The 14,130-nt window shown below is 38.8% G+C and overlaps 1 protein-coding gene across 2 annotated transcripts in view; it reads left to right on the top strand.

The window, feature by feature from the left end:
- Window positions 1-14,130, top strand: part of rap1gds1 (Rap1 GTPase-GDP dissociation stimulator 1) — an 80,475-nt gene that overhangs the window by 35,144 nt on the left and 31,201 nt on the right. Inside the window, exons 5-7 of one of the 2 annotated variants that reach the window (XM_033022658.1) lie at window positions 1,637-1,783; window positions 8,756-8,884; window positions 9,342-9,467. In XM_033022658.1, the coding sequence (XP_032878549.1) occupies window positions 1,637-1,783; window positions 8,756-8,884; window positions 9,342-9,467 (402 nt within the window). The remainder of the gene's footprint in view (window positions 1-1,636; window positions 1,784-8,755; window positions 8,885-9,341; window positions 9,468-14,130) is intronic. The other variant, XM_033022667.1, reaches the window with a different exon arrangement.

The raw sequence follows: 14,130 nt of genomic DNA on the forward strand, positions 1-14,130 counted from the left end.
TCCACTATTTTCATGTTTTTAAAAAACTCAGCAGATTTGTCTGCTGTGCATATAAGCATTGATGGTGTTTTTCTGCAGACTTTAACATCACATTGCATGGTTCAAAGCAATAGAACAGTATTCAATAGTCAGTCATTAATATGATAGACATAAAATACTATGAAAAGGAAAATCATGCAAAAGTGCCTGGTGCAAAGAAAATCTGAACCTAAATTTAAATGTGGAGCATCATTACATCCATCCCTTTTTTCATGACACTTATTACTTGGCTTGTAAAGTGCGTATATGTTGTTAATTTTGGATTCCTCGACCTGCTATGGAAGAATGGCCACATTTCAGTGTGATATACAAGGATATTATATTGTGGATTATATCCTGGTTTTGAAGAACATGCTGTGTTACATTATGTTTTTGAACCCCAAGAGTTCCATCTGTCTTTGCATGAACAAGCCTTATCTATTCTTGAACTTTTAATTTACTCCTTTAAACTATGAAGCAAATTATAAGTGCAAGAAACCATAAGCCTTGGAAGTTTGAAAGTTCATTAAATTGTAACGGATGCTTGCGCCTTCAGATATCTTGTAGTGTTCAGCTGGTTTTTCCACAGTTGGTATGGTCTTGAGCACGGTGAAAGACCTGAAAGTTTTCATGGGATACTCTTTTCATGTCCTGCACCATAACAAATCTATGATTCTTTCCTTTCTAAAAGCAGATCCAGTGATTTGATGGTCAGAAGCTTTGGAGCACATTCCATAGCCTTCTCTGGGGGCACCTTGAAAGCAGTTTGAAAGTGATTTTCTTTATATCATGTGCTTCCTTCATGAGATTTCTTCCTCAGTAATTTTCACTTTGAACCTCTAGACTCTGAGGGTAGGAGATTTTAAGTATTAAATCATTGGGGGGAAGGGGGGGAGGGGGAATACAACATTCATTTGTATTTATGCAGCACATTTTGAAGTAACAAAACATTCCAAACAATTTTTCACAAAGTAATGGATAAAGAAGTAATCAGAATATACAGTAAATGAAGAAAGCTTCGATTGTACCTTTTAAAGGGCAATGTAAGAAAGAAAAGAGGTAGCGAGACACTAAAATTTACTGACTGCTTGGGAGCTGGTGGCATGACCACTATTTCTCATGGAGGTTAGAACTAAAGAGTAATCAAGAGGGCTTTGGTTCAAGTAAGAGGGGAAAGATTTAAGAGAAGTGAGAGGCAATTTCTTTATGCAATTAGTGTCGGGGGGGAACTGCAGATGCTGATTTAAACTGAAGGCAGACTCAAAGACGGAGTAGCTCAGCTGGTCAGGCAGCATATCTGGAGAAAAGAATAGGTGATGTTTCAGGTCGAGACCCTTCTTCAGACTGAGTCAGGGAAATGGGAAATGAGAGATATAGGACAAATGAATGGAAGAAGGAAGCCACAGAATGCATCTTTGGTGAACATTAGTGGTTATGGTAAAGTGACAGGAAGTGAAGCTAATGTGGTTCTCTGGCTACATGCAAAAAGTATTCTTGAAGGTGCTTCCATATCTTAATAGTTGCTTTTTTTTAATTTAAAACATTTTGTTTTTCACTATGCATAGTTTGAAATTATATTTTTGTTGCAGATTTTTTAATTTAATTCTTTGTTTTGCAGATGAGGGCAGGAATGCAGTTGACCTCTCTGGTGGCGTACAGATAGTAGTTGCCCACTTACAGACACTATGCAGTAATATTGACGCGGCCAATCAGAAGCTCTTGACTGTCTTTTGTGGCTTCCTGTTGAACTATAGCAATGATAATGGTAAACTAAAACAAAAATATTTATAGTTTGCATATGTACATAAAGCAAACATTTTTATTCATTATTTAGTATAATGATGGCTTTGAAAAAAATCTGGAATATTCAGTATCAAACCATTGACCTTTTGTTTTGTCTTGTCCTCTATTTCCCTTTCTTATTTTTGTAATTTCTTGCTTATTATCACTAATAAGATCCTTGACTGGCATAAATATGTCTTATCCCCAACATTGGTTCTTATTGTTCAAAGGAAACTCCAATTAAATTTTAACTTTTCAAAATTGGATTTGTTTAAAATAGTTACACCTTGCAGAGGGAAAAGAGGAGGTGTGAGATTTTATGCTTATTTATGGATTATAAGCAAAACTTAATTAGTCTCAATTTTGAGCAGTCAAGAGGTTTTCTGCACAGTGTCAAAACGGTTAATCTTTCTATTGCTTTCTGCTTCATCTTGCAATGTCGGTGATACTATTTGAAAACTGTTTCATGTTCTAATTTCTCAAGTTGTGTCCACTGTAAACTCATTACTTTTCAATGCTTATCTCCTTCATCTTAGTTATTGTGAACTTCATTGCCTTGACCTGAAGTAATATCTGGTTTCATTTTAGTGCACACATTTTAATTTTTCTGCTCCTCTTTCGATAAAACGGCAAAATGTCAGGTTAGCATTTCCTGGTTGGCCAAATTCCCCAAAATGCATCGATTTTATGATATACTGAAGGAAATGAATGAAGATATGTGCAATGCCATGCGGCTTTACGGTATTTTTTATTGTACTTTAGAACTACTTTGTAAACCAGATGAAAGAGTTATTTCTGAATGACCCTTTAATGAAATGATACAATTATTTAAGCTATATGAATCGTGAGAATTAATAGTACCGTCTTCAAATAAGATGTACTAATACGTTATTAGTTGTAGTGGTGTCCTGCGATTCTTGTACAGAACTAGTGTGCAATTTTGTGGATCTGAGTTCTCATGCTGCAAATAAGCATACGGTGTTGTGAGAAACTAAATTGCTGCAAAGTTACCAGCTAAGCAATTGGAAAATATTCACTAATGTTAAAAAAAATACTAGGTCAATGAAGCCAGGTAGACACGAGCTGCTGTTATTTAATGTTTTTAGTATGATACTTGCTCACAATGGGCTCTGCTGTTTATTTTATGGAGTTTGTATTCAAAGTACATCTAATTTATCATAGTACGTTATCTATCACAGGTTTATTCGTGAGAAATTCAATTAATAAACGAGGACAATTTATTTGTCTATCTCATTGTCAGTTAAGTTAATTGGATGTATTAAACATCATAATCATACTTTATTAGCCAAGTATGTTTTGCAACATACGAGGAATTTGATTTGCCATAGTCATACCAATAAAAAGCAACAAAACACACAAAATACATTTTTACATAAACATCCACCACAGTGACTCCTCCACATTCCTCACTATGATGGAAGGCGAAAAAAAAGTTAAATCTCTTCCCTTCTTTGTTCTCTTGCGATCTGGGACCTCGAGCCTTCCATATTGACTGGACGATCTTGGCTCCTGTCGGGGCGATCTAGCTCCCGCATTTGGGGGGGGGGGGGGGATCTCAGCTCCCCCGCTCCGGGTGATCGGACCCCGGGTCGGGCCTAGTTGAACCTCTTGCTACTTTGGAGCTTCCCGACATCAGTCTCTGCCCGAGACTGCGAGCTCAATGTTGAAATCCGCAGGCCACAGTTGGAGCATCAATCCCAGGCAAGGGATCACAGGCTCCGATGGTAAGTCCACGGCTCCTTGGTGGGGCTCAAAATCAGTCGCGAGCAAGGCTTCCAGCTCCATGATTTTAGGCCGCAGAGCGACCAGAGATACGATCCGGAAAACTATTGCATCTCCGGCAAAGTAAGAGATTGAAAAAAGGTTTCCCCCTGACCCCCTCCCCACCCCCCACATAAAACAAACCAGAGAACATTGACACAAACGTTTTAAAACACACTAAAAAAATAACAAAAAAGACAGGCAGACCGTTGGCGAGGCTGTCATCACTGACGGTGCCACCCGGTGGAAACATGGTTATAAACATTCTTAATCTTAATTTCCCTCAAAGATGTAGGTTAGGTCGGTCTTGGTTGCCAACACTTTCATCTCATTTTTCGGTTGCCAACACTTTGATCCCATTTTTCAATAATTACAGCAAAATATCTGGGAAATGCACAGGTATTTCTCTCAAACTAGAAATCTTTACTCTTTGCTTTTGACTTGGAATTGAGATCATAAAAATTATATTTAGAGTCTTCAGTTGGGGATACTGACTTTAGTAATTAGTCCTCCCATATCCTGTCTGTGACTTGGCATAGTTATACCATAATCACCAACCTCAGCTCATAGCTGTTTAATGTAAGTTCATAGACAGCGGCCAGAAATGAGTGTTTCATACATTAGAGCTTATGTGTGCACAGCTCTGTACCTTGACTTACAACAGGTTGTTGCTTTCTAATGGGCACATGTCTGCCTTTTACAGCTATTTATAAATGCATTATTCACCTAGAAACCAGTGTGTTTCCACTAATCAATTCTAAATAATCAGTCTTAAGAATTCCCAAAACATTTTAAACTTCAGGTCATTCTCAATATTAAAGTTCAGCTAAGTAATATTGAATACTATTTTTTAAAAAGGGCATCGTAATTGGTCAGTTGGTCGGGCAGCCGAGAAGGAGAGTGTGTTAACAGTTTAGATTGCTTAACTTTGTCATTTTTGTTGACAGGTTGGAAATAAGAATACAAAGAATGTATCAAAATGATGGACTGGTAGCTTGGAAGGCAGGGGAGGTCATCAGATTTATTGTCATATTCACAAGTATAGTGAGAATCGGGCATTAAGAAAATCTGGCAGCAGCATCACAAGCACATAGACTCAAACAGTATACGTAAATTGCACAAATTCTGCAAGACAGTGGGGAAAAACCCCACTGCAAAACCCAATTAGGAAAATTAGTGCAAAACCCAATTAGGAAAAAAAAGTCCATGATGGAGCAAGAGATAGTCTGGAGTGTTCCATTACCGAGGTACGATTAGGGTAGCAGTGAGAAGCGGTCCTTACCGGGATTTTGGGGATCCTTGACAATAGATGCTGTCTTCTTGAGGCAGCGTCTCTGGTAGATGCTTTATACGGAGAGAAGGGCTGTGCCATGATGAAGAGTCCACTACTTCTGCAGCCTCTTGCATTCTTATGTGTGGAATTGAAACTATGGAAATACAGCGTGGAAACAGGACCTTGGCCGACCTACTTGACGCCGACCAGTGATCTCCCCGTACACTAACACTATCATAAACACGAGGGACAATTTACAGGAGCCAATTAACCTACAAACCTGTACGTCTTTGAAGTGTGGAAGGCAACCGGAGCACCTGAAGAAACTCCTGCTGTAACAGGGAGAACGTACAAACTCCGTACAGACAGCATCCGTAGTCAGGACCGAACCTGCGTCTCTGATGGTGTAAGGCAGCAACTCTTCCACTGTGCCACCCTCATTGCGCCACAATACGGGTGGCACCAGAGTGCAACCAGAGAGGATACCATCTGCATTACGTGCCAAATCTTTTAACTTTTAAGAAAGAGGAGCTGCAGGATTTTCTTTGTGATTAATCTATTTGCTGGGCCCAGGACATGTCATCTGAGATGTAACACCCAGAAATTTGAAGCAGCTAACTCCACCACCGATACACCAATGAAAACTGGCACGCCGTCTCCCAATTTCCCCTTCCTGAAGTCAACAATTAGTTCCTTTGTTTGATTGGTGTTGCAGCGCAACTCAACTATCTCCTATATGCTGACTGTTCACCATCTGTGATTTGGCCCACAGTGGTGTTGTCTGCCAATTTATAGCTAGCATCGGAGCTGTACTTGACTGCACGGTAATTGATATAAAGAGATTAGAGCTAAGCACGTGGCCCTGAGATGCAGCTTCGTTGATGGTCAGTGAGAAGGAGATGTTACAACTCAGTACCGATTGAGATCTGCCAATGAGGAAGTCAAGGATTAAGTTGCAAAGGGCTGGTCTTAGAGCTTGCTGGTGAGTTTGGCGGGGATGATACTGTTGAATGCCAAGCTGTAGGTGATGAACTACAGCCTGACAGATGTGTTCCTGTTATCCAAGATGGTCCATAGCGGAGTGGTGAGCCAGGGTGATAGCATCTGCTGCAGGCGTGTTTGTGGCGACAGGTAAATTGAACCAGATACAGGTCATTTCTGAGTCTAAATAAATTATATGATTGCGCAAGGCAACAGTTTGGAGATGGTAAAATTGAATGAAATATTGGGAAGCTAGTGGAATATTGCTATTTTCATTTGAAAACCTTTATCCTGTCTTTTGTTTTTTTTATTCAAGAACCAGCCTCTTTTACACAACATCATTGCTCTTTTTTTGTCATTTTCTATCTTGTGATGCCTTCATTCCCTTTTTTCTCTCATCCCAAATAATTTTCATTCTGATGGAAAGTTACCAACCTAAAATTTTCACTGTTTCACTCCCTCCTCATGTTTGTTGTAAATATTTATTATGGTTATTTTAGATTTCCAGCATCTGCAGTATTTTGATTGCTTTAATTCATTTATGTGGCATTCCTCTGATCACTGTTTTAACAAAAATATGAACCAATGCGAGAGATAGTCCTTGGGTGATATTATCAATTGTCACAATATTAGTTCATTTTTAACTCCATAACATAAAATTATATTATGATTTTGCAAAAGTACTTTTACTGTGTAATTATGAGCAATTATAATAGCTGGTGGTATTCCAAGTTTCTATCTTTGTTAAAGACCTTGGCATTTAATAATTAAATGTTATTTTTACTGTTCAAGTATCTAGCTAACTAATTTTCCTCCTCCAAGGATATATTTTGACAGTTTCATTTCCGTAAAAATTAAAAGTGTTTTAAAAACATTGATATAAACAAATTGAAGTCCTGAATTATTTTAGTAACATCTGTATGGTGTCCAGTTTAGTGACTCAATAGAAGTGACAGAAATCCATAAATGTGTATTTTAGTTTGAAAACGTGGTCATGTTACTAGTTTATAACTTGGTCATGTTAGGTTACTAGACTGTAGAATATAAAGTGATCAAATTATATTATTTTGTCACATGTACTATCAAATGTTAACTGACCTGATGATGCATTAATATGGCCCTTGTGTATATTGAAGGGATAACAAAGCCTCTGCTGTCCATTTTGTTTGGATTAATGTGCTAAAAAGTAGATAATTAAATTATGTGTTGAAACTGATTGTGATATTAATGTTAATGTCTTTAAATGAAATGTAGCGATGTATATGTGAGATTAAAGCACTGAAGTGTTAACCAATACCTGCATGTGCAGATTTTATCTGGATTTTAACACCATTAGTAATATTGCATTTGTTTAATGTTGTGATATGTGCCAGGTATGAAATGGGAATGATGAATGGTGCTGTTTCTATCATGTGTACTGAGATTAGTTTTATAAAGGTGATAAAACAGCAATTAGTTAGCAAACTGCACACAAGCTTACAGAAGATTAAAATAGAGCACGCCCACTTGTGTTATGGTGTTGCACTTTTTATTTCGAGTGCAAACGTTTTGTGTTTTCCATTTTCCATAAATCGTTACTAAATTTACGAGCACTAAGTGATAACTCCTGTCAGGGTATGATTCCACTCGCATTAATAGCTGCAGATTCTTTAGCTTACCCAAGCAAATCTCAACAATATTTTCATAACATTTGATTCCTATTTTTCCCCCACAAGTCCAGACTTGTTATCTGTTTTGATATGGTGTCAAAGTCATGGAACTCCTTAACTGCAAATTTTGGGTATACCCATATCTCAAGGACTGCTGCAGGTTAAGAAGCTGCCCTTCACCACCACCTCAGGGGCAACTAGAGTTGGACAATTCAGTGCTGGCCACCAAACGACATGTCCCTTGAATGATTAATAATGAAAGAAAATACCCCTGCCAAAAGCCCCTAACTCAGATTGAGAACAGAACATGCCACTTCCTGATGTCTGGAATATAGAAGCGAATAATATCTTGTTACGATTTGATGCAGCCTGCAGCTTTGTCAAATTTAAAATGATTGATATTGGTGGAAGATATTGAGTGTAGACTGTACTCCAGATATAGACACTTTAATCCACAGCAAGTGTTGAAGCAGATGTGGGCTTCTTAAATAAAACAACCATAAACAGAGTCTGAAGAAGGGTCCTGACCCAAAACATCACCTATTCATGTTCTCCAGAGATGCTTGCTACCTGACCCACTGAGTTACTCCAGTCTTTTATTTTAACTTCATAACTAGGCAGCTTATTAATTTTGTTGAACTCTTTCTGATTACGTAAATAGAATTGAGGTCTAATAAGTAATTGCCCTTTTTTAAATTGGCCATTAACTTTTCTTTAGTAAACAAGAATGTAGAGCAAAAAGGATCGCCAAATTTATCATGTTTTGTGAATCTACCTACGTGTTCAGCAATCAAGCCCTTTGTGCAGTTGGATGTTGCACCTGTCACCTCAAGGTTATATCATTACTTTTGCCTTTGTTTTTATATATTTTATTTTTATTTATAGATGCCTGCTAACGTGCAGCATATTAGTGCCGAGAAATCCGATATGTTATTTTGTTTGCTTGAGTTTATTATATTCTTTAACCGTTCTAAGCATGATCTCTTTTGAGTCCATTGCTATCTGGTTGTATGTGTAGGACGGAGCTGTAGATGCTGGTTTAAATCGAAGGTAGACACACAATGCTGGAGTAACAGCGGGTCAGGCAGCATCTCTGAAGAGAAGGAATAGGTCTCAACCCGCTGAGTTACTCCAGCATTTTGTGTCTGCTTTCTGGTTGTATTTGTTTTGAAACCTTAATCGCCATAATTTTGTCATGGGATCATGTGTGCAGCAATGCTTTTAGGCTTTAAGAACTTCACTTTCAGTTAATAAACTTCTTGTTTTACAGATGCCTTGCAGGCCCAGCTGATAAATATGGGAGTCATTCCCACTTTAGTTCAGTTGTTGGGTATACATTCCCAGCATACAGCACTGACAGAAATGTGCTTGGTTGCGTTTGGTAACCTGGCAGAGATAGGTAAGTTACGATACACCACAAAGACCAAGTCAATTTGTGATTGCTGAAAACTTGTTTCGCATAACTAATCAAGAGTTGGCTTCTGATACTTGTCAAGCATTCCAAATGTTCTTGACGGCTATTTGCATCATTTTACATCCATTATTTTGGGAGAAATTAATAAAGGGCAAATGTCTTATAAAAACACTTGCAAATTCAGGCTTGTATGTTCTAAAATTTAAATTGTGGCCACTATTCCATTAATTGCTGTTTTTTAATCAATGGCCAATTTGAGCAATTTAAAATATTATAAGAAATATTTTTGTTCAACCCAGTGCATGAAATTCATTGAACTTTTACATTATCATTATTAATATTTAAATATATAATCTAGCAGGCAAATTCATCTCTTCCTTTTAGTGTATTTTTTTTTTTTTTTACTATTTTGAAAAAGCTTCATATATCTTTTTAATTTTAGAGTCCAGCAAAGAACAGTTTGCATCAACAAAGATTGCAGATGAACTTGTAAAGCTGTTCAAAAGGCAAACTGAACACGAGAAGAAAGAAATGATTTTTGAAGTCTTGGCTCCATTGGCAGAACATGGTGAGTCTTTTACTTCATGAAACCAATTTTTACAAAAAAATTAAATTAAATCATATGTAGGTTTCTACCAGACTCAGGAACAACTTCTTCCCTTCAGTTATCAGACTTCTGAATGATTCTTCCATAAGCTAGGGTACTGTTTGATTCACCTCTACCTTATTGCGGACATTGGGCATTGCCAATGGAACTGATGAGCTACAATGCTGAGAACTATATTCCGCATTCTGTATCTTCCCCTTCACTCTTCTTATTGTACTTGAGTTTGGCTCAATTGTATTTATATATATGTTGTATATCTGATCTGTTGATCGGTTTTGATAGCATGCAAAACACTGCTTTTCACTGTACCTGACAATAATAAACCTAAATGTCATTTTGTGGTTAAAGGCATTATGCTGCTATTACTTTTAATCTTCTGAAAGATTGCTGAGTACTGAGTAGAAATCTTGTGGTCAAGTTTGTTCCTGAAACTCTGGGTATTTGGCTGCAAGTCGTCCGAGACCAAATCTGACCTGGAGTACAATGTGAAAGCACTCTAGTGAAAGTGACACTATCATTTGTATACAGGAGATTAACCAAGTTAAGTAAGATGTCCAATTTGAACTTCCTTTCCAAGTTTTTGAAACTTGATGCGCTCTGTTATGTTTTTGCTGATTTGTTAAACTTCCACAATATTTATTCAGAGATTTCCTCATATCCAAATATGTGTTTCATTAGATTTGTAGGTTGTTATTTCATCTGTTATTGTGGAAATCTACTCCACAGAAAAGTCTGTTCGCAAAAGTATATGGCCAACCAAATTTTGATAGCAAAAAATAGTAAAAATATTTTTACTTCCATTTAAAAAAATAGATTAAATGTTTATTAAGCTTCCCAGGTCTCCCCTGCTCTCATTTTGTATAATCAGGAAAGATCAGTGTTTTTAACTAGTATTTGTATGTTAGAAGGATCCCACAAATAGTGGTAGAATGATTGGTTAATGTGCTTTTGCTGGTGATGGTGGCAGTAGAAACGTACTGTTCGGAATGCCTGGTGAACTGCCTGCTAAATTAATCGAATAAGTTAAAATGGTATCTGTTTGCATTTGTCAGGAGCCACGACTCCTATTCATAGACTACAGCTCTGCTTTTAACACCATTATCCCAAGCTCATCACCAAACTCATGGGACTCGGAGTGAGGACCCCTCTCTGCAACTGGATCCTCAACTTTCTGACCAACAGACTTCAATCAGTGTGGATAGGGGACAAATCATCCTCTACAATAATTCTCAACACTGATGCTGCACAAGGATGCATTCTCACCCCCCCCCCCCCCCCCTCTTTACTCCTTGTACACCCACAACAGTATAGCCATATACAAATCTAATTTAATTTACAAATTTGCAGACGACACCACCATTGTGCGCGGGATATCAAATAATGATGAGATGGAGTAGAGGAAGAAGATTGATAACCTCATGTCCTGGTGTCAAGATAACATCCTTTCTCGGTGTCAGTAAGACAAAGGAGAAAGTGATCCACTTCAGGAAACAAAGTGGTACACTTACTCCAGTTTGCCTGACAGCGCTGAAGTAGAGATAGAAACATAGAAAATAGGTGCAGGAGTAGGCCGTTCGGCCCTTCGAGCCTGCACCGCCATTCAATATGATCATGGCTGATCATCCAACTCAGTATCCTGTACCTGCCTTCTCTCCATACCCCCGATCCCTTTAGCCACAAGGGCCACATCTAACTCCCTCTTAAATATAGCTCTTAAATATAGATGGTTGAAAGCTTCAAATTTCTAGGAGTAAATATCACCAACACCTTCTCCTGGACCACCCATACTGAACCAATGGCTTAGAAAACACACCAACAACTCTACTGCCTTAGAGGCTTAGGTAGTTTGGCATTTCCCATCAACTCTCACCTACTTCGACAAATGCGCCATAGAAAGCATTTTATAGGAGTGCATCGCAGCATGGTTTGGGAACAGCTCCATCCAAGACTGCAAGAAATTGCAGAGAATTGTGGACATAGCCTAGACCAGTGATTCCCAACCTGGGGCCATATGGCAAATTTCAGGGGATTTAGGGGGCCACAGGTTCAATGAATGGGGCCACTTTTTTTCCGCTAATAATGTCAGGGGGGGCCACAGAAAAATTAAAGAGCCCAAGAACTAAAAAAGGTTGGGAACCACTGGCCTAGACTATCACGCAAACCAACCTCCCTTCCATCGACTCCATTTACACCTCATGTTACCCTGGCCACCCCCATCTTTTCCAGATCTCCCATCAGGCAAAAGGCATAGAAGTGTGAAAATGCACTCTTCCAAATTCAAGGACAATTTCTCCCCAGCTGTTATCAGGCAACCGAACCATCATACCAACAACCAGAGGACAGTCCTGACCTACTATCCACCTCATTGAAGACCCTCAGCTCAGACTATCTTTGATCGGACTTTACTGGCTTTATCTTGCACTAAACATTATTCACATTACTCCGTCTATCGTGCATCTGTACACTGTGGATGACTTGATTGTAATCATGTGTTGTCTTGCCGCTGACTCGTTAGCCGCAGCAAAACCTTTTCAATGCTCCTCAGTACACATGACAATAAACTAAACACAATTCAACTTAGAAGAGCAGTGCTTTTGGCAATGCCTTTATGACTTAATACAGCATTGCAGTAACCAGCTCTATATTAGTTTTTGAATCTTGTAAATTTGAGGCAGCAAGAGGTACCTGGATAGCAGAAGGTTCTGAGGTTCAATTAATGTGAAAAAAAAAAACCGTGACACGCTAAATATTTTAAATGATTGCTTGTTGCAAATGAGATGATGCTCGTCACAGCAAGTGATAACCAAATTAAAATCAATTGCTTTGATATAAAATAATAATGGATGGGATTTATATAGCGCCTTTCTAATACTCAAGGCGCTTTACATCGCATTATTCATTCACTCCTCAGTCACACTGGTAAGCTACTTCTGTAGCCACAGCTGCCCTGGGGCAGACTGACGGAAGCGTGGCTGCCAATCTGCGCCTACGGCCCCTCCGACCACCACCAATCACTCACACACATTCACACACAGGCAAAGGTGGGTGAAGTGTCTTGCCCAAGGACACAACGACAGTATGCACTCCAAGCGGGATTCGAACCGGCTACCTTCCGGTTGCCAGCCGAACACTTATCCCATTGTGCCATCATAAAAGCCAGCATTAGAAATTGTCATGGGGAAAGAGAGATGACAGTATAAAACATTTACTAGCTAATGATGGTGTACTGTGTACAGTTCTCATCACCAGAATATAGGATGGATGGATAGCTCTAGAAAAGTAGCAGAGTTACTGGAATATTTAGAGGGCTGAAGTATGCTAGTCATGAGGTAAATAACTAAGTTGAGGGGTTTATCCCTCTGAAACGAAAGGCTGAGAAATATTGCTTTGAGATTTTTTAAATTGAGAAACTTGAACAAAATAAAACAAAAGGACACTTTCTCTTTACTGCGGTTGATAATTAGGAGCCAAATTTAATTGTCAGCAAGATAAGATAAAAACTGAGGAAGTAAAATATACACAGAGAAGAGTGAGTTTTAAACTCGCAATGTGAAAGTAATGTAGATAGAAATTGTTATCTCATTTAGATATTACCCGAATGAGAATATGAAGACCTCTTAATGTTAAGACTATGGTCCAAGTGCTGGGAAATGGAAATCACTTAAATAGCTCTTTTTTTTTCTGTCCCATGCATTTCTATGTCACTGAATGTAGGCAGCACAGCCAGAGCTAATCACCAGTGTCCAACATATGAGCTATAAGGAAAATAATGTTCTCTTCAGCACAATTGAGTTCTGTGTAGTACTCGGAGAATAGGGGCGGCACAATGGTGCAGCTGAAAGCTGCCTCGCATCTTTGATGGTGATTATTTTCCAATGTTCTTTCCCCTCTGGATCAGTTCCTGTGGACTGGAGGGTAACCAATGTAACTCCACTTTTTAAGAAAGGCGGGAGAGAAAATGGGGAATTATAGACCAGTTAGCCTTACATCGGTAGTGGGGAAGCTGCTTGAGTCGATTGTTAAAGATGTTATAGCAGCGCATTTGGAAAGCAGTAACAGGATCGGTCAGTCAGCATGGATTTATGAAGGAGAAATCATGCTGGACTAATCTTCTGGAATTTTTTGAGGATGTAACAAGTAGGATGGATAAGAGCCAGTGGATGTGGTGTATCTGGACTTTCAAAAAGCCTTTGACAAGGTCCCACGCAAGAGATTAGTGTGCAACATTAGAGCACATGGTATTCGGGGTAGACAGGAAACAAAGAGTAGGAATTAACGGGTCCTTTTCAGAATGGCAGTCAGTGACTAGTGGGGTGCCGCAAGGCTCGGTGCTGGGACCCCAGTTATTTACAATATATATTAACGATTTAGACAAGAGAATTAAATGTGACATCTCCAAGTTTGCAGATGACACAAAGCTGTGTGGCAATGTGAGCTGTGATGAAGATGCTATGAGGCTGCAGATTCACTTGGATAGGTTGGGTGAGTGGGCAGATGCATGACAGATACAGTATAATGTGGATAAATGTGAGGTTATACACTTTGGTGGCAAGGACAAGGAGGCAGATTATTATCTGAATGGTGTCAGATTAGGAAAAGGAGAGGTGCAACGAAACCTGGGTGT

This window comes from Amblyraja radiata, chromosome 1 (assembly GCF_010909765.2).
Source record: "Amblyraja radiata isolate CabotCenter1 chromosome 1, sAmbRad1.1.pri, whole genome shotgun sequence".
NCBI lineage: Eukaryota > Metazoa > Chordata > Chondrichthyes > Rajiformes > Rajidae > Amblyraja > Amblyraja radiata.